The sequence below is a fragment of the Palaemon carinicauda genome, unplaced genomic scaffold, assembly GCF_036898095.1.
Source record: "Palaemon carinicauda isolate YSFRI2023 unplaced genomic scaffold, ASM3689809v2 scaffold203, whole genome shotgun sequence".
NCBI classification, from domain to species: domain Eukaryota; kingdom Metazoa; phylum Arthropoda; class Malacostraca; order Decapoda; family Palaemonidae; genus Palaemon; species Palaemon carinicauda.
This window is the reverse complement of record NW_027169624.1, coordinates 28,849-48,823: the sequence shown is the minus strand read 5'-3', so window position 1 is coordinate 48,823 and position 19,975 is coordinate 28,849. Positions and strand designations below refer to the sequence as shown.

At 36.3% G+C, this 19,975-nt stretch overlaps 1 protein-coding gene across 3 annotated transcripts in view; it reads left to right on the top strand.

Annotated features, from left to right (window-relative positions):
• LOC137635960 (golgin subfamily A member 7) overlaps window positions 1-17,699 on the top strand; it is a 32,901-nt gene extending 15,202 nt beyond the window's left edge. For all 3 annotated transcript variants that reach the window (XM_068368423.1, XM_068368424.1, XM_068368422.1), the window contains exons 3-5: window positions 1,262-1,414; window positions 1,654-1,755; window positions 7,192-17,699. In XM_068368423.1, coding sequence (XP_068224524.1) covers window positions 1,262-1,414; window positions 1,654-1,755; window positions 7,192-7,239 — 303 coding nt within the window. In that variant the 3' untranslated portion in view covers window positions 7,240-17,699. The remainder of the gene's footprint in view (window positions 1-1,261; window positions 1,415-1,653; window positions 1,756-7,191) is intronic.
• Window positions 17,700-19,975: the final 2,276 nt, after the last annotated feature.

The following is a 19,975-nucleotide window of genomic DNA, read 5'->3' as shown; positions in this document are numbered from 1 at the left end:
TGCTCGCTCTACTGAGTGCCCCTCTAGTTCACACCATATTTGTGAGGGACAAAGGATGCTTTATGGAGGATAGATGTGGTGATTGTAGGGATAGTTCTAACGACGCGATATAAGTATACCTTAATTATGTGGAATTAAGTAGTAAGATAGGACTGCTAACCATAGGAAGATATTTGTACCTGTTTCATCTATACCTGAGATACCTAGCAACTGTTGGAGTTGTTGGGGCGGCTGGTTTAGCTTCCGGTTCTTCAGAGTGCGAGGAGGAGTTAGCAATACCTCGCCAGCAAATTTGACGCGTCCAGCGACCGTCCCCCTTCACTCGCCCTTCGAGTTCGTCTCTCCCACCTTTCTTGTCTTGCCCAGCTGACTCGTCTCGCCTAGCAGACTTTTCTTGCCCTGTCTACTCGATGCACCCAGTACCTGCATCTGATCTTCATGAGGGAGTTCTGACAATCAGGGTAACATTGCTGACTTCGCGTGAGCGATCTTCTCATGATTAGAGAGATCTCGCCAACAATTATCAGCGCTCGTCACCTCCAGATTGCAGCGCCGAAACAGAGATGACCAACGCAATCCAGAGTGATTGCCCAAACATCGTTCAACATTATCCAGAAGACACTTCTCACCAGCTCGCGACTGCCACCCAGCGTGCAACCAGGCTGCAGCTCGCGACTGGTGCTTGGATGGTCTCCCTGATACGGTCAGGCTGTCGCATCCCATTCAGTCATTCTCTCCCCCTCTGGATTCTACAGCTGATTCTTCAGGGCCTAATTCCAGACCATGTTAGACAAAGGCGCTTCCCAAGAGGTCCTAGACGATTCCCCAGTCTTCTGTTTCTTATAAAGAAGGATGGAGACAGCAGACACATATGTGCAGCAGATATTTTTATATTGAGCAGTGTTGACATGTCTATCTTCATTGTTTATGTATCACAGATCTATTTTAAGAGTGTTACAGTTATTAATGTGTTTTATATTTTCTATTCATTACTTATATATACAGTAGCTTATTTATATCCTTATTTCCTTTCTTCAATGGGCTATTTTCTCTGTTGGAGCCCTTGGTTTTGTAGCATCCTGCTTTTCCAACTAGGGTTGTAGCTTACCTAGTTTAATAATTACAGTATAATATTTAAGGGTAGTGGTATAAAGGCTGAACTGACAAATAGAGGGAAACTATTGATTGAATAAATATATAAGAGACTCGCATGAAATCTTCATGCAATCATTAGTTTGTTTATCCCTGCATCGTATTACAGATTGAAAAGTCTGTCTTTGAAAATACCATCAATGACATCAATGGTATGTTTGTGGAGGCCGAAAAGATGTCGTGTGGGCGGTACTGCGAAGGCTGCTTAGGCTGTTTAACGGCCTACCTCGTATTCTTTTGTATGGAAACGCACTACGAACAGGTAAGTTTGTGGAATTTACTCAATGAAAATTGGGGTACCTGAAGTACTGTATAGTACTGAAGGTGAAAAAATAGTTCATTAGCACTAAAAGATTAATTATATATAAGATGTTTGTTATATGATTCCCATGAATTAATGCGATACTTTATTTTACTTTTCATTTATGTACCACAATAGAAGTTTAATTTAGATGTTAAGACATTTACTGGATGTTTATAAATTTTTGCTTCAATTTATAGATGATGAAAAGGGTAACCAAATATGTTGCGGAACAAAATGAGCGTACTTGGTCACCAAGAGGTCTGCTTCTCACCAACCCCATTGAACGAGGATTGCGAGTTGTATCCTTTTATAACAGCACTTCTGTAATGAATTTTCTATACTATTTACTGTACAGTGGGATCTTTGCAGTCAACTATCTTTTTCACTTAATGAATTATTAATATTAATATTACTATTGTGGTAGTTTATCATTACTATGGGATTCCTGTGCTATGATAGCAGTTACAGTGATGCCTCAGGATACGAAATTAATCCGTTCAGGATGCGGTTTCGTATCCTGATATTTTCGTATCCTGAGTCGTGTTTTACATGTACAGTGATACCTCGGTAGTCGAACGACTCTATACTCGAACAATTCGGAGTTCGACCAAAATTTTCGAGAAATTTTTGCTGCGGTGCTCGACCAAAAATTCGGTACTCGACCAGCCGAACACGTGACGACCGCATGGGCTTTGTGATGATCGCGCCATCTCGGCCACTCTCGCTTGTTCGGGAAGCATCAGTTCTCTCGAGAGCGTCACTCAGACAACGCGCGATCAGCATTCGTTGTGATTTAGTGATTTTCAGTGCTTTTAATTGCTTTTTTAGCTTTCATAATGAGTCCCAAGAAAGTAATGAGTGTTAAGGGGAAGGAGAAGAGGAAAACAGTGCGAACAACGATCGAGTTGAAGAAGGAAATTATAGCGAAATATGAGAATGGTGTACGAGTGTCCGATTTAGCGGTAGAATACGGAATGGCGAAGTCGACCATTTCTACGTTTTTAAAGCATAAAGAAATGATTAAGAAGGCGAATGTTGCAACGGGAGTTACGGCGGTAACTAAGCAAAGGCCACAAGTGATTGAGGAGATGGAAAAGTTGCTTTTAATATTTATTAAAGAAAAACAGTTGGCCGGGGAAAGTGTTAGTGAAGCGTTCATTTGTGAAAAAGCGTTGCATATCTATGAAGAATTAGTGAAGAAAAGTCCGAGTACCAGTGAAAGTGATTCATTTACATTTAAAGCGAGCAGGGGTTGGTTTGAAAAGTTTCGTAATAGAACAGGTATTCATCGTGTTACTAGGCATGGGGAGGCAGCTAGTTCGGATCAAATTGCAGCCGATAAATACGTGGGGGAATTCGATCGGTACATAAATGAACAAAATTTGATCGCACAACAAGTCTTTAATTGTGATGAGACTGGGTTATTTTGGAAGAAAATGCCAGCCAATACGTACATTACCAAGGACGAGACGAAGATGCCAGGTCACAAGCCAATGAAAGATAGGCTAACATTGTTGCTGTGTGCAAATGCAAGTGGCGATTGCAAGATCAAACCCTTGTTAGTGTACCACTCGGACAACCCCCGGGTGTTCAAACGAAATAATATTTGTAAAAGTGCACTACCAGTTATGTGGCGCTCGAACACTAAATCTTGGGTCACAAGACAATTCTTTACTGAGTGGATAAACGAAGTGTTTGCCCCCCAGGTTAAGGCTTACCTCATTGAAAAGAGCTTGCCAATGAAATGTCTTCTGGTTATGGACAATGCTCCTGCACATCCTCCAGGTCTCGAGGATGACTTGAAAGAAGAATACAGCTTTATCAAAATCAAATTCTTGCCCCCCAATACTACTCCCATACTCCAGCCCATGGACCAACAGGTCATTTCAAACTTCAAAAAACTCTATACCAAGGCCCTTTTCAGAAAGTGTTTTGAAGTGACCAGTGACACGAAGTTGACCCTAAAGGAATTCTGGAAGGAACACTTCAGCATCCTCAACTCTGTTAACATGATTGACCAAGCTTGGCGAGGTGTGACCTATAGGACATTGAACTCTGCCTGGCGTAAGCTGTGGCCATCATGTGTCACAGAGAGGGAGTTTGAAGGTTTCCAACCAGAGGCGGGTCCAAGCACTGCTACCCCTGTAATTTCTGATGACACTGATGTCGTTGAGGAAATTGTTGTCATGGGCAGGAGTTTGGGGCTTGAGGTCGACAAGGATGATATTGATGAGCTTGTAGAAAGCCATTCTACCGAGTTGACTGTGGAGGAATTGTTGCACCTGCAACAACAACAGCAGCAGGATCTGATTGTGGAGCAGGAATCTTCAGAAGAGGATGAGGTAAGGGAGGATGTTCCAAGTTCTCTCATCAATGAAATTTGTTCCAAGTGGGCAGATGTGCAGGCTTTTGCTGAAAAATACCACCCAGAAATTGCAGTAGCAAACCGGGCAGTGCATATGTTTAATGATAGTGTCATGTATCATTTTCGAAGAATACTGCAGAGGAGGAAGAAACAATTAACAATAGACCAGTTTTTCACAAAAGAAAAGAAAGCTGCTACATCAAAGCCTGTTTCTCCTCCAAAGAAGAGACAAAGAAGAGAAGAAACCCCTGAAATAGATCTGCCCACCCTTTCATTGGAGAGAGAAACAACTCCTGAAGGAGAACTACCCCGCCACATCATGGAAGGGGACTCTCCTTCCAAGCAGTAACCTCCCCCTTCCATCCTCTCCACATCCATCCCTGTATGCCATCGAACCGCTGCTCAAAGGTATGTTCACTACAGTACAGAAAATGGTTTAAAATTGTTTTATTTTAGTACAGTAAATGGTTTAAAATTGTTTTATAGGATTTTCTGACCAATTTCATACACATTTAGATAATTATTGTTGTTTAGGTACACGTTTTATTAATATTTTGGGCCTGTTCGAGTGCTTGGGAACGGAATAGAATATATACCATTATTTCTTATGGGGAAAAAAAATTCGGTACTCGAACAAATCGGAGGTCGAACACGGATCTCGAACGGATTATGGTCGAGTACCGAGGTATCACTGTAAATAGCCTAATCCGTTCCAAGCCTTATAAAAAGTCACCCTTTCTTTCATAAACACGCTAAACTGTAGTAATAAACATGCAATGCAGCCATTTATATCTTTCAATAATTAACAAAACCGTTAAAAACAGCCTAATCCATTCCAGAAACCACTATGAGGTTATTCAATAATGTAGTTATAGCCAAGTTATCCCCCCCAACCCCAAAGAAAACGGTCCGTTTTCTTTACTACTGTATAAAAGTTACGGTACTGTATGTACGTAAAGCATTTAGATCAGTGAAGGTGTATTGTTACCTGTACGTACACCTAAATTAATTATTGATACCTGTACACTCTGAAAAAAAGGTTACAGTTAATTAGTGTAACAAAAAAGTTGAAACTTACCTTTTGATTGAGACGATGTCCGATAGCGAAGTCGCGGCAGAGGAGGATGGCATAAGGCAGAAAACGTAACAAGTGACAGACTACGCACAGTAATTTACACACTTAACACATTAACACTTAAACTTTACGAAATGAAAAAGGGAAGAAATAATTAACACTTAACATTACGTATGGAAAACTATAAAATGAAAGAAAAAAATTACTTTAACACTTAACGGTAACATAAAACTTAAAATTGACTTTTTTTTTTTTGCTTTTTTATAACTTTACGTTTTTCTTTTTTTCTAAATCTCTTCTACTTCTTCATCACTTTCTTTTTTCTGTTTCTTTTCTTTACTTTCACATTCGTCTTGGCCTACTAATACCGCTGGCCTCTTTAATAAGAAACTATCCATTGAAGCTTGTTTCTGCCTACTTTTCAACACATTTCTAAAATGCGTTAGGCAAACGTAATATAATACACTACGTAACAAGTGACAGACTACGTACAGTAATTTACACACTTAACACATTAACACTTAAACTTTACGAAATAAAAAAATGGAAGAAATAATTAACACTTAACATTAGCCTACGTATGAAAAACTATAAAATGAAAGAAAAAATTACTCTAACACTTAACGGTAACAAAACTTAAAATTGAATTTTTTTTTTTTTTGCTTTTTTATAACATTACGTTTTTCTTATTTTCTAAATCTCTTCTACTTCTTCATCACTTTCTTTTTTCTGTTTCTTTTCTTTACTTTCACCTTCTAATTCTTCATCCCTTCCTCTTTTCTGTTTCTTTTCTTCACTTTCACCTTCGTCTTGGCCTACTAATACCGCTGGCCTCTTTAATAAGAAACTATCCATTGAAGCTTGTTTCTGCCTACTTTTCAACACATTTCTAAAATGCGTTAGGCAAAAGTAATATAATACACTACATAACGTTATATACAGTCTATGTATAGTAAACACTAATACAGTACAGTGCACAGTAACGAATGTTTATTAACGATAACACGTGGCGCACGAATGTACTGTATATTAACACTAAGTCAAACAAGCGAAAGCACACAGTGTCTGTTAACGATACCGCGGTCGGAACGAAAAGAGAGAGAGAGAGATGAACGCCCGTGCGTAGGCAAGCTGGGATAGTTGCCGACCAATAAGAAAGCAGGATCTTATGGCGTCAGCTAGCGTCTGAATAGGGAGATAACCAATGGGTGAGCGGGAGGCTGTGAGTGAGTCTACCCAAGTTCAAAGTCAGGCGGCGCGCGCTTTTTAAAATTATTCTCGGCGAAGAGTTGGGATCTCGTAAGGTTTTCGTATCCTGAAATTTTATCCGTATCCTGGGGCATAAAAATCTTCGAATCACTTTTCGCATCCTGAATTTTTCGTAAGCAGAAACTTTCGTATCCAGAGGTATCACTGTATTAGTAGTTCTGCTCTTTAGAATTATTCAAATTATGCCAATAGACAATATTATTCTCACTACTGGATTTCTTCATTTTCTTTAATTTCTCTATATTCCTAGGAAAGTATTTTTAAAAGTTACTTATAAATTTAATCTATTTGTTCTTACATACAAAATTTTCACGATGCGAAACGAGATGCAAAGATTTTTTCGCCTTATATTACAAAAAAATGTTCATAAGAAAAGAGATTTGCCAACCAGGCTGATAATAAAATAGTTACCCATTATAAATATAAGCCTGTTAAAGAAAACGGGTTGTGTATACACAATAGAAAACGTACCTCTATAGTAAGGGTAACTATAATAATAGGACAGTCTCTTTGGTACTGTATATGTCGTATATTTACACTATTGTACTGCATGTATTGTATTGCTTTCCATTCATTATTGCATTATGTTCTAATAACCACTGAATTTACAGGTATTATAAGTTAGGTTAGCTATATTAAATGATTCAAATGTACAGTATTTGGCTGTATTTCATTATGGTTATAGCATTTATTATAAAATTCAATGTGGTGTTTTTGTAGGGTTTGGAACGAATTTTTGCGATATACAGTACATGTAAAACGTGTAAATACGAAATTTTCACGAAACGAAACGAAAGCCGCTCCAAAATTATCACAAAATGAAAGCCACTCCAAAATTTTCACGTAACGAAAGCCACTCCAGAACGAATTAATTTTGTATCGAGGCATTATTGTACAATACTCTACATAGCTTGAAGTCATTTTTATGTAATAGTTTAAATATCATTATTTCCTGCTATGTTTTCCATAACCTAATGTATGATTTGATTCAATTTTCTCGTAGATTTCCTTAACGCCTTTTTCCAGATTGAGATCAGTTTATTAACGGAGCCAGCGACGACGAGAACGCAATAATTCGTCCAAATATTGAAAATACTTCTAAGGATTTCTATTCCTTCATTATCATCTTTCACTTTCATATTCATTGTTAGCCATTCATAGTCTCATTTTTCACATTTCACCGTTTATACCATTACGAGCGCGCGGGATATCACCGTCGCTCGGTACAGTAGTTTTTAAGGAGCAAATGAAGTTACGTAATGTGTTCTATATCTTGGCATGTACAGACTCTTCAGGTAAGTGGGAGTAACTTTGCGTTGTATAGAATTTTATACTCATGCCTTAATGTTTTTTGGGGATTTACCGCATCGAGGGCGATGAAACTCCCGCCTAGGAGGTGACAAGTGGTTGGATATTTTTTCTCCTTCCCACAATGCCCTTGACTAAACAAATACAGAGTTGTAAGATAAACACGAACATAACAAATCCCCTCCCCCTCTCTTTAAAAATAAAGTGATATGGGTAATTGCGACTGAAGTGCATTTTAATGTACTTTATAACTTTGTCATTTAACGGTACTGTATGTTAGATACCAGTTTAAAAGATAATGTATCTGTACAACTTTCCTCCTAGCCCTGGAACTGAATTATTAATGAAAGAGTGTAAATTTGATCAATGAAAGTGTGTAAAAAGTGGACACCTTTTTTTCGTGTTTATTATCATTATCACAAACTACTGGAGACATTTTTTCCACTTGTAATGAAAGCTAGTTAAGTAGATTATTATACCAATGCATTTATCAGGAATTTTAAAGAACATTTTATATTTGTAATGCAAATGACCATATTGTATTCAACAACTTTTACACTTTTTTTCCACTTTTTTCACTATTTTATTCTGTATTCTATATCAATTGTTTCCCTCCGAATCAACCCTGTTCTGGCAGTTTTAAGGTTTACGATTTTTACACGAAGTTTTTCTTGGTAGAGTTTATATTAAAGGGATTATATATCGACATATATATGAATATATACATTAAAATACACAATTTTCCGTGTATTTATGATAAATGAAAATCACTCACAATGTATGAAAAAGGAAATTTATTTAGCTTTCGAAGGAACCATCTCCCTTCCTTTTCAGAAAACAAATGGTTACAAATTTTTTGAAAAAGAGGTACAGAAAGGTTCGTAAGAGATAAAGAGCCCGTTACAGTCTTAGCGAATATTAACAGCACAGCAATTCACGCTGGTTTGTTCACATCTTTTAACAATTCCTTAACAATATTTACATTGTTTTTTACGAACCTTTCTGTACCTCTTTTTAAAAAATTTTTAACCATTTGTTTTCTGAAGAGGAAGGGAGATGGTCCCTTCGAAAGCTATATAGATTTCCTTTTTCATACATTGTGGGTTATTTTTATTCATATGAATATATATGTAGTCAACTGTTGTAACTCGTATATTTATACTGTACCGATTGCCCAAAAACACGTGACGCTTCTCTTAATAGACAGAGGATTCCATGAAGCAAGCCTGTGATCATTGTAAGGATCCCCAGAGGTATTTTTTATTTCTGGGATCGTTTATTTTTATCCTTTTTGTTTACCATTTTTGTTAACCCTTTTACCCCCAGGCTATTTGGAACTTTCCAACCCTTAACCCCTAGACGTTTTTTTTCTTCAAGCACATTTTGCAATATATATGTTTTAAATTGCTCTAACAGCCCTAATTTTCGTCATAGAGAGGTCAGGTTGGTCTCATTCTTTTGAAAATGCCTGAAGTTTCTCATAAAGTTATCAAAAATATGCAAAAAAAAAATTTAAATAGCATTTTTTTGCAAGGACGTACCAGTATGTCCATGGGGGTAAAGGGATGAGTTTTGTGAAACGTACTAGTGCGTTCTTTGGGGGTAAAAGGGTTAACATGAAGATCAGTAAATTTGTAACAGGTAACATTTCCCAAAATTGATTCCCTTGAAGTTATGTTCGACAATAGATCGGTAATTGTGTAATTGTGTTGATGGACAAAAGGGTCTGTACTGCAGATGGTGTTTGAGTTGAGAGAAGTAATTGTCTGAAATTGGCTGCTAGCAGTTATTTCTATGATGCCTTCAAGTTAGTTATTTTTATCGAAGGTTTCGTTATGAGATTGTATTCCTTCAAACAAATGCAGTTATGTGAAATACAGTATAATTTCTCTTTATACAGTATTAAGATTTTAGTCGCCATTCTTTCAACGCCCATATTTTTTTTCTTCTATGCTCCAAATGCAGTTTTAATGTTTTACTTTTTTAAGTAAGCTGTCAATTAGATTGTGATACAATTTTTATAACTAACAACTTTCCTAAAGTAGTCAACTGATGAAGTCAGATCATCTGTGGTATGTAGCCCGTTTAGAATATTTGAACCACCAAAATAGGACTTAGATAAAAAATTGCAGCCTTAGAATCTTTCCATTGTGGAGGCATTGGTTTGCTTTTTAAAGTTCAGCATTTAGAATACTGTATATCGGGGTAATTTTGTTGGTAATTTTGATTGAATTTAAGTCTATAAAAGACACTTTTGTCAGGAGAGGAGCATTACATTTCTCTTGTATTAAGGGTAAATTTGCTTAGTTGGTATATACATACAAATACCAAGGCACTTCCCCCAATTTTGGGGGGTAGCCGACATCAAACAAATGAAACAAAAAAGGGGACCTCTCCTCTCTACGTTCCTCTCCACTCAGGCTTCCCTTCAAAACGCATAAATCGCTTAGTTGGTCAAACATCTAAATTTCATCAGGAAAGTCTCGCAGACTTGATGCCTGTAAATCTGTCTGTTTTATTTCAAGGGTTAATGAAATCCATTAATGTATGGCATTCTGTCCCAAAATCCTGTGGTTTCTAGATGAGCCAGAGTTTTTCATTTGTGTTTTTAATTGAATCCATTAATATACAGATCTGAGAAACCAATGGCCATTTAATTCTATTGCCTTGGAATTAACTATGTAGTCTTTGCCAGAAATTGCAACTCGAGGGTCAGTTAGAATTCTGGTCTTTATAGTGAATGTAAGTGCCATCTTTAGACAGTGAAAGATGCTGTTTGCTAACCCTGGAAGATGGTTGATGCCCAAAATTTAGTTCATAATTTGGCGATAGTTTTTTGGGAAAGGATTTCAGAGCAAAGCAAGAGAAGTAAATCAACCAATGCCCATTTTACACACTTTGCAGCTTGTATTGGAAGTAGGGACATGTATGAACTACTAAAATAATACACCTTTATTTAGTAACTAGCTATTCGATTTCAATGGCAGATAATAACTGAAATTTTTATTTTTATTTTCATGGCATTTAAAAATCCATCTACATATACACACCTGTGCGTTAGGCGAACTTCGTAGGATGGGGCATCTTAATTTGGTGTACTTTTTTAGTACAAATATGGTAATGTAACATTGATATGGATGACCAATAGAAGCGTGTTTTCTACGCCTTTCCCACTGTTACACGTACATATGGCATTCAGCATTACAAGAATAAAAGATATTCATTTTTTTCTTTTTTCAAGCATTGGTCTTCTGACTTGTCATTTCTTTTCATCCCTTTGACGAAGGAATTAACTAAATGGAAGACAGCCTGTGTATAGTGGCTTTCACGCGCCTTTGCTTTATACACGACACCCACAAGGTGCTCGCGCGAGGGTAGTAACCTCTGCATTCCATGCTTTTATCTTTCTCTGGTATAATTGGAAGATTTTATCAGAAAAGTGTATTAGAAGGACCCCTTTTCACCGGGCGCCACAGGTCTCTCCCCAGAAATAGATTTTTCCTTCGTCAAAATCCCTTTTAATATCAGATGTTCTTTTCTCTGGTAAATTGCCTTGAGTAACGTTTGATTTAGAATATTGTAAGTTGATTTTTAAATAACATTATTGTTACTGTATCTTCATGAAAATGGCTTTAATCATTAATCCCTTTTTTGAGTAGCTATCTAAGTTACATAGCTGTATTTTGTAGTCTTATGTGAATTTGTTTATATGGTTTAGACTTTAGGTTGAAGTAATATATTTATTACAATGTACCATTACATATGATAATTGTATTCCTCTATTGCGTTACTTTTAAGTTTCCACACCCCTATCACAATATGATTTATATACTTATATTTCTTTTGTAGTGCCAATGTATGAAAAAAACATGATTTATTAGATTTCATCCACAAGCAGATGTCTATGCCGTAAGATAACGGTAAATGGTAGATGGTCCGTAGAAAATTGTGATCTATTGACTCAAATATTTTGCCGAGTTTTCTCTCGTGCATTGATTTAGGTCCTCTTATGCTCTCTCTCTCTCTCTCTCTCTCTCTCTCTCTCTCTCTCTCTCTCTCTCTCTCTCTCTCTCTCTCTCTCTCTCTCTCTCTCTCTCTCTCTCTCGGTGTATGCTGTTTTTTTTCTATCATAGTGTGTACTCATTCTTAACAAATCTGCATTAGCAATTGTTCCAACTCCTTATTCAATTGCATATTGTCTCGACTCTGTGCATCTTTTCTGATTTTCTCTTGTCTTTTTTCATCATATTTAACCAGTTTTGAGGGATTAGTTTTATTGAGGTCCCGGTACAATATAGTTACAGTATTTCAGATTGATTCTGTAGTATCTGATATACATTTCTGAAAGGATTAAAGTTTCATTGTATCCCATATACTTTCAAAGTTGATATTTTACGTTAGTTAAGCAATTCATCTTTTCTAACCTATTTAGTAATACTGGGCCTTATGTTTGTTTATATCAATTTTTGTCCTATATGGGTAATAATTCTTTTACAAGTGTTCTATGATTGTACTTTATTTCCATGACTCTTTCTCATTCGTACTTGGCCGTGAATCCATAGGATTTAACTTGCGAACACTACAAATATAGAATTATTTCCCTGACTCTTTCTCATTTGTACTTGTCCATGAAAGGATATCACTTGCGAACACTACAAATATAGAATTTCTATGGTAAATACTTTCTTTTTTATATCTGCATCGGAAACTGCTTGTGGATGAAATCTTACGAGTATATAGTATGTTGCGTAAACATGAATGAATACAAGATTTCTGCCAGTTTTGAGCGTATTGAAATGTTGGTGCTATTCACTCTCAATTTCTCGAAAGGGATTCCATTTGCGAGATGAGATCCGGAAGAGTGACCACTCACCAAATATTTTTGACGTAATTTAGTTTTACGGTGCGCGAGATATATCATAAAGTGTTTGATTGCCATACCTGTGCAAGTTTAATATGGATTCCTGATTAGTGAACATGACACCTTTGTAATAATATTAGAAGTTCCTGTTTAATATTACTATGTTAGCGGCCAAGCCATCGGGCCTGAATACACGTTTTTGTTTTGTATCCTTGGTGTCGGTTCATAAGATGATTTTCCATTGTCTTTCATTATTAGAGGGGTTACTTTCATATTTTACGACTTTTGATACCTAGACACTTTTCCCCCCCGATTGCCTGATGAGTTTTCGTGTCCCCATAGACTTCAGGTGAACTCTTATACGAGTAGGTTTGTGTAAGTAGACAACTGCCTTTTAGATTTTGTATGAATATTCTTAGAAATTTGACGACTGAAAGCTGAAAACGTTACTCGCGGATATTTGTACAGTATCCTATCACTGGTGTGTATTCATTTTGATAAATTTGTATACTGTATAGCCAGATGATTGTAAAACAGTTAATCATTCAGGAAACTTTATTTGTAAACTTTTCTTTCATTTAGCAATTTGATTTGGTATATAGCCAAATGATTGTAAAACATTTGATCATTCAGGAAACTTTATTTGTAAACTTTTCTTTCATCTAGAAAATTTTTATCAGTTTGTGAAGGATACTGACTTTTTCCCTTGACTATAAACAGGCATTAGATTTTATTTTCTCCCTTGGAATTATAGAATAAACTATTTATAGTCAATTTCTTTTAGCTATGCAGATTTGCACCGACTCGCAGCGGGGCCCTTTTAGCTCGGAAAAGTTTCCTGATCGCTGATTGGTTGGACAAGATAATTCTTACCAATCAGCGATCAGGAAACTTTTCCGAGCTAAAAGGGCACCACTGCGAGTTGGTGCAAGTCTGCCTCGCTAAAAGAAATGGACTATAGTCACTTTTGTATTTTACTGAACGCAGTACAGTATCATTAACGTTTGTAATAGCTATTTCAGACAGAAAAGTGTCTTCTATTATGTAAGAAATATTTTGAATTGCCATTTATTTAATATTGTAATCACCTTTATTCGTTCTTGGTTATATTAACTTACTAAATAGTAGTAATCAATTGACTATACTCAATTTTTTTTAAGGAGCCGCATTTACACTTGACTTGCAGCGGTACCCTTTTAGCTCGAAAATGTTTCCTGTTATCTGATTGGTTAGGATTATCTTGTTCAACCAATCAGCGATCAGGAAACTTTTCCGAGCTAAAAGGGCACCCCTGTGATTCGGTGCAAATCTGCCCCACTAAAAAGAATTGGCTAGTTTTTATTAGTTATAAGAGTAACGATTATAATCCTGAAACATTTTTATATCTCTTGATTGTATTTTCTGTTTTGAAAAGGTCGATTCGAGACAGTGTATATTAAAACAAGCTGCTGATTGTAACTGAGGACTACATTTTGTTCTATAGGTCTATTGATTTTTACCATTTGTGCGAAGTCAAGTAAATGATTTTCAGGCCAGTGCTGTGAAAATATAGCGTGAATCCTTACTGATAGCTTGAAAAGAATAGAAAAATTGTATTGTTTATAATATTAGTTCTCTGTTTTTTTTTCATGTGAATTCAAGTAGTAACATTTGTTGGAAGTAAAGTAAATGATTTTCAGGCCAGTACTGTGAAAGTATAGTGTAAATCCTTACTGATAGCTTAAAAAGAATAGAAAAATTGTATTGTTTATAATATTTATTCTCTGTATTTTCATGAAAATTCGAGTAGTAACATTTCTTGGAAGTAAATGATTTTCAGGCCAGTGCTGTGAAAGTATAGCGTGAATCCTTACTGATTGATTATAGCTTGAAAAGAATAGAAAAATCACATTGTTTATAATATTAGTTCTCTGTTTTTTCATGAAAATTTGAGTAGTAATTGCAAAGAGCAAATGAGAAGTAAGATTTTTTAAAATGTTTTTCTTTCCCCTATTGATTAAAGGTAAAAGCAGGTCTCAGATGTTAATAATCTATCAGTTGTGCATCATCCCATTATTCTGTAAATTGGACAAACTTGATTCAAGGTCTGAGGTTAATTTGATTTGAAAAAGATCATTTTGTTTTTTAAGGTTTATATTTCAAGACAAAACTTGTAAGACATTTTTCATGTATGAAATGCCAATTTGTCTTTCTTCTATATTTTGACAAAGTGCTGAATTGTTCTGTAGACTAATTTTCGTAATTCACGGATCTGTCGTACGACAAACACCTGTTTTTTTATTGGTTTTCTCCTTAAACGATGTTTTTGGGCAACATATCTCACAGATTCACAGGTTATATGATTTCCTAAATCAGCTTGTGATGTAAATGTTCGCAGTTGGAGCCTCTGTATGCTCAAAGCGATAGATTCATGGATATTGATGTTCAGAGAGAGCGTAAACAGTACTTGAAAGAAACATGTCATTCAACGTGTCATTCGTAACTATGATTCCTAATTACTGTCGGTGGTTGGTTCCGCTCATGGTGAGACTGCGGCAGTCTTTAATTTCAAATGAAAAATCCTAATATGAGTCTTTCAGTCGAGAAACATGCCAAGCGCCATTTTTAAAAAGTGTCCGAAATCGCGATTGAAAAGTGCCAATTTTCAAATTATTTATATTATTGTCATTATTATTATCATTATTATCATCATTATTATCAATATAATAATAATAATACATACATACATATACCAAAGGCACTTCCCCCAATTTTGGGGGTTAGCCGACATCAACAATGAAACAAAACAAAAAAGGGGACCTCTACTCTCTACGTTCCTCCAGCCTAATCAGGGACTCAGCCGAGTTCAGCTGGTACTGCTAGGGTGCCACAGCCCAACCTCCCGCATTATCCACCATAATAATAATAATAATAATTATTATTATTATTATTGTTATTATTATTTATATTATTATTATTATCATTGTCATTATTATTATTATTATTATTATTATTTTTTTTCAATTGCGATTTCTGACACGTTTTAAAAATGGCGCTTGGCATGTTTCTCGACTGAAATCCTAATATATAAATATGTGGTCTTCCTCTATAAGCAGTCTGTACTGTTCATCCTCAACTTCTAAGATTGTTTATATTGGGAGGGTAGGGCCGCGTTTCCAGACGCAAAGCACTCTAGCAGGAGAAAAAAGGGTCGGCTTCGAAGTGCTTTGTACGTCTCGAAAGCGGTCTCAGTAATTATTAGTCTAGCTAGATCGAGAGAATATTTTTTATATGATGCTAATTCATCAAATTTATTGTTGTATATTTGCTTGTTGCAGTGTTGCAGGCTTAATGGCAATTGGCTCAAGTGTTTTGATCAGTTCGTGGGGGTTTTTTGAGAACGTGGGGAAGAAAGAACGAAGTGGTAATGTCATTTCAGGCCACAAGACTCCCTCATTTACTAATGTCATCAAAGTGGGACCAAGTTTTTGCATTTGTGCAAATGTAGGAAGCGTCATTTAAACCGTGTGTTATTCGTTTAGCGCTGATTAAGATTGGCCCGTTGTCTTTTCAAAAGCTTCAGTCGTCTATAAAGATATAGTTGGTAGATACTGTTAGCACTTTCTGATAACATTTTTACTTTCTTTATGCTTATTTTATACTAGACGAAATGCTGGAGTGTTATTATTTTATGAGGTTTGCCGTTTGATAAATTGTTTACACCTCAAATAAGAAAAATCAGCAAAAATCAGTTAGTTTTGAAAACTTATAAGAACCTTATTATGACATATATTATGTATGCAGCTTTTTCCTTTTTATTTAGATATTCTGTGACAAACTTTATTGACATTGTCACTAGAAGTATTAAGCTTATGGGCATTTTGATTTTCAAATTATATGATAAATTTTTTCATATACAGTAGCTTTAGAGTATATTTTTATTTGAAAGAAAATGGAGTCAGTATATTTTTATTCCTCACTATGGGATTCCAAGTAATTGGCGTGATGGGGATAATCTGATAGTGTATATTAAAGTTTCATTTGTATTGCATAAATGTCGGTGCAAAACCTTGGTACCCTACTTTCTAAGGAAATTGAAATTTGGCTAATGTGAGGGAAAAATTTTGGGGTTTGCATAATTTAAAGTAATGATTTTTTGGGGAACTTAAGATTGTGTAGCTTTTAGAGTTTTGTGGTAAACCTCTTATATATTCAGTGTCTTTTGGTATTTGTTTTTCCCTGTTCATGGCTGTCACTGGTCTCCTTAAGGTCCTACTAAGTAGGATTTGGAGATGAGGCACGGTACATGACAAAAGAAATTACCTTAATCTGCCAGTAACAACCCAAAGTGAGTCTTTAAAGAGAAAGGGTGATTCTGCTTTTGACTGTGTGCTCTACGGTACGCATCCTACAAAATGCAGGCTCGCCCTAGAAAGGTTTCTTCAGTTGTGATAGAAAATATTCTTCATAAGAGTATGGATCTTTGGGGAGACTTAATTTTATATTCAGAGATCTTGGACTACTTTGGCCAAGGAAGTCCCCCTACAGCTTATTGTCCTGCTCATTACCAAGTATGTCATCTTAAATTGGGTTGTCTCGTAGATTCTTCTACATTCATGAACCGAGGGAAAAGAAAAAGTGCCCCTTTAAACTCTTACTATTCTACATGTCGTGAGAGAACGGAAAAGTGGATTCGTTTTTCTTTCTATAGAAATTTAAATTTCTATCGGTAATCTTAAGAAACCATGCATGTGTGTGCGTGTGGGAGGTGGGGTTAGGGAAGGCATTTAGGGTCCCATTTGTACATAGGATATTTCCCATTGAATAATAGAAGTACTCTTACCTATAGCAAGTGTTCTAGTGAGCCAAACCTTAATAGCATTGATGGGGTAGCCTTAGCTTGATGAAAGATTTTTGTACTTTCGATAAAGGACACACTGGTAAGGATAATCTCACATGAAAATGTAAACGATGGCATTATAGATGAAATTCAATTTGTCTGATGTATTTCTCATTAACTCTTTGATTATTTTTATTTTGTTCTTTTTTATCACTTAAAGGAATTATTAGATTGCTGTTGATTTTTCCAAATGAGGGTCACAGTAGTGATGTATTTTTCCTTGTGATCATTGCATGATGTGATCAGTCACTTTTGCATGACAAATGCAGTAACATGATTCAAGAGGAGACATGTACGCCCTCTGTAAGTGGCTTATTACTGCTGATCAGATCATTCAATCATATTTAAATGTAAGATTTTATGTAAAGTTTTTCCTGTAGATCTTCATACCATTTTGTTAATGAGAACGTTATTTTCCTTTACGTAGGTGAATACAATTGTACCTCCCGTCATCCGTTCTGAAAATAAATATGGAGTATATATTAACCGTGCAGTTTTATTTTTCCTCTTCACGCTATGGAGTTAAGGCCCGGATAGCTAGGTTGGTAGCGTCACGGGCTTCAGTTTCAGAGGTCCCGAGTTCGCGTCCCCGCCAGGGCGCAAATATTGTGAGACCTTCTACGGGGGTTACTCCCCAGGGTGGCGCCTTGGGGGGTGAGGTTTAGAGGGGGCTAGTGATAGTCCCTGCTGGCTTATGGTCCCCCGAGGAGAATGATGTAGATCGTCTCAGGGGAGACCTAAAACCCGCAACTTTAACTTTTAATAAGCGTAGGAGGTGGTGATGATGAAGACGCTAGGAAATTATGAGATGATGATACCATTCATGTAAGGTTTTTTGATTATACATACATACATATACCAAGGCACTTCCCCCAATTTTGGGGGGTAGCCAACATCAACAAATGAAACAAAAACAAAAAAGGGGACCTCTACTCTCTACGTTCCTCCCAGCTTTATGAAGCTTCATCTGTGGTGGATAACGGGGGAGGGTGGGCTGTGGCACCCTAGTAGTACCAGCTGAACTCGGTTGAGTCCCTTTATGATTATACTGTGTTGTAATTCTGTTTTGGAAAACCCCAACAAGAATTTTTTGTAGAGTTTGGTAATCATACTGCAAATGTTCATATTCTATTTATTTGACATTAGAATTTAGTTTGTACATTTCTGGGCTCAACCTGTGTCGCTCCGTGAAGAGGTGAGCGAGCTGGATATATTCCTGGCATTCCATGCAACTTTTTTTCTCTGGTATATTTAGCAGTATTTATACCTTTGAAATGGTGCTTTAAGGAGCATTTCACTGGGCGACACAGGTCCCTCGCCCAGAAATAGATTTTTCCTTCGTCAAAATCCTTTATTTAATCTTATTTCCTCACCAAATTTTAAGGGCCAGCTTGAGAAGAGCCACATTAATCATGTAGATCTGGTTAAAACTAATATGTTTAAATGTTACTAACCAATAACTAACATGTCCCCCAACCTTTTTATTCCATAGTGAAGAAGAAAAACATATTGACATTGGCCTACTGGAACCTGCTACAGTAAATGAAATGCCTAATGTCATCCTGGTAGAATTGCTTCAGTTTAATGACAAAAGGAGTGTTTGTAAGTTTTTATGCATGCAATGAATCGGTACCTTTTTAAACATTGAGTTTGATTTAGAGGCAATGAATTTAGTATAACATTTTTCAAATGAAATCTTTATATCTTCACTTTTATTTCAATTTACTATGTGAATTAACCCTTTTACCCCCAGGCTATTTGGAACTTTCCAACCCTTAGCCCCCAGGGTTTTTTTTTTTCAAGCACATTTTGCAGTATATTTTTTAAATTGCTCTAACAGCCTTAATTTTCATCATAGAGAGGTCAGGTTGGTCTCATTCTCTTGTAAAATGCCTGAAGTTTCTTGAAAAATTATCAAAAATATGCAAAAAAAATTTAAATAGCAGTTTTTTGCAAGGACGTACCGGTATGTCCATGTGGGTAAAGGGATGAGTTTTGTGAAACGTACCAGTACGTCCTTTGGGAGTAAAAGGGTTAATGACTTTTATGGTATAGTTACTTTATCAGTAGAAGTTTTGTACAGTACTATCACTATAGTACAGCTTAATTAGTTAAGGTAACGCACTGTACTGTAAGTGTTAGCTGGTTTCGGCAAGACAATTTGCATAGTTTGACAACTCGCTATACGCATAGCCTACATTGTAGAGTACGGTAGTATTTATGTACAGTACTGTACAGTATAGTTAATAAACAATGTTACACACTACTGTATTACTGTACAATATGTAAATGATGATAATTAGAATTCAATAACTGTACTGTACACGTTTTATACAAAGACCATTAACCATTTTCGTACGAAGTTCCACGCAGTCATGAAGTATGATGACACTCCTGATGCGTTGTGTCTTAAGCAGTACTGTAGGAAATCACACATCTACAGTACATTACCCTGTAGATATATACACTACAGGACTATGTATTATACAAATATATCACTTTTTTTTACATCAAAACATTATTCTACACAAAGAGGACTAAAGCGGGAGATGCACATGTGAGGAGAGAAGACTCAAGACTGGAGCCGAGTGAGCGAGAGAAGAGGATTTGTGTTGTGTGGAGAGGGAAATTGCGCAAAGGAGCGAGGTTGCTTTGAAATCGTCGGGCTGTGAGAGTACCTAACACGAACCAGCGAATATATGATTTTTTATTCAATAGGTTATAAGGTCCCCTGTGTCGCGATGATGCGAAATCGCGAAGAA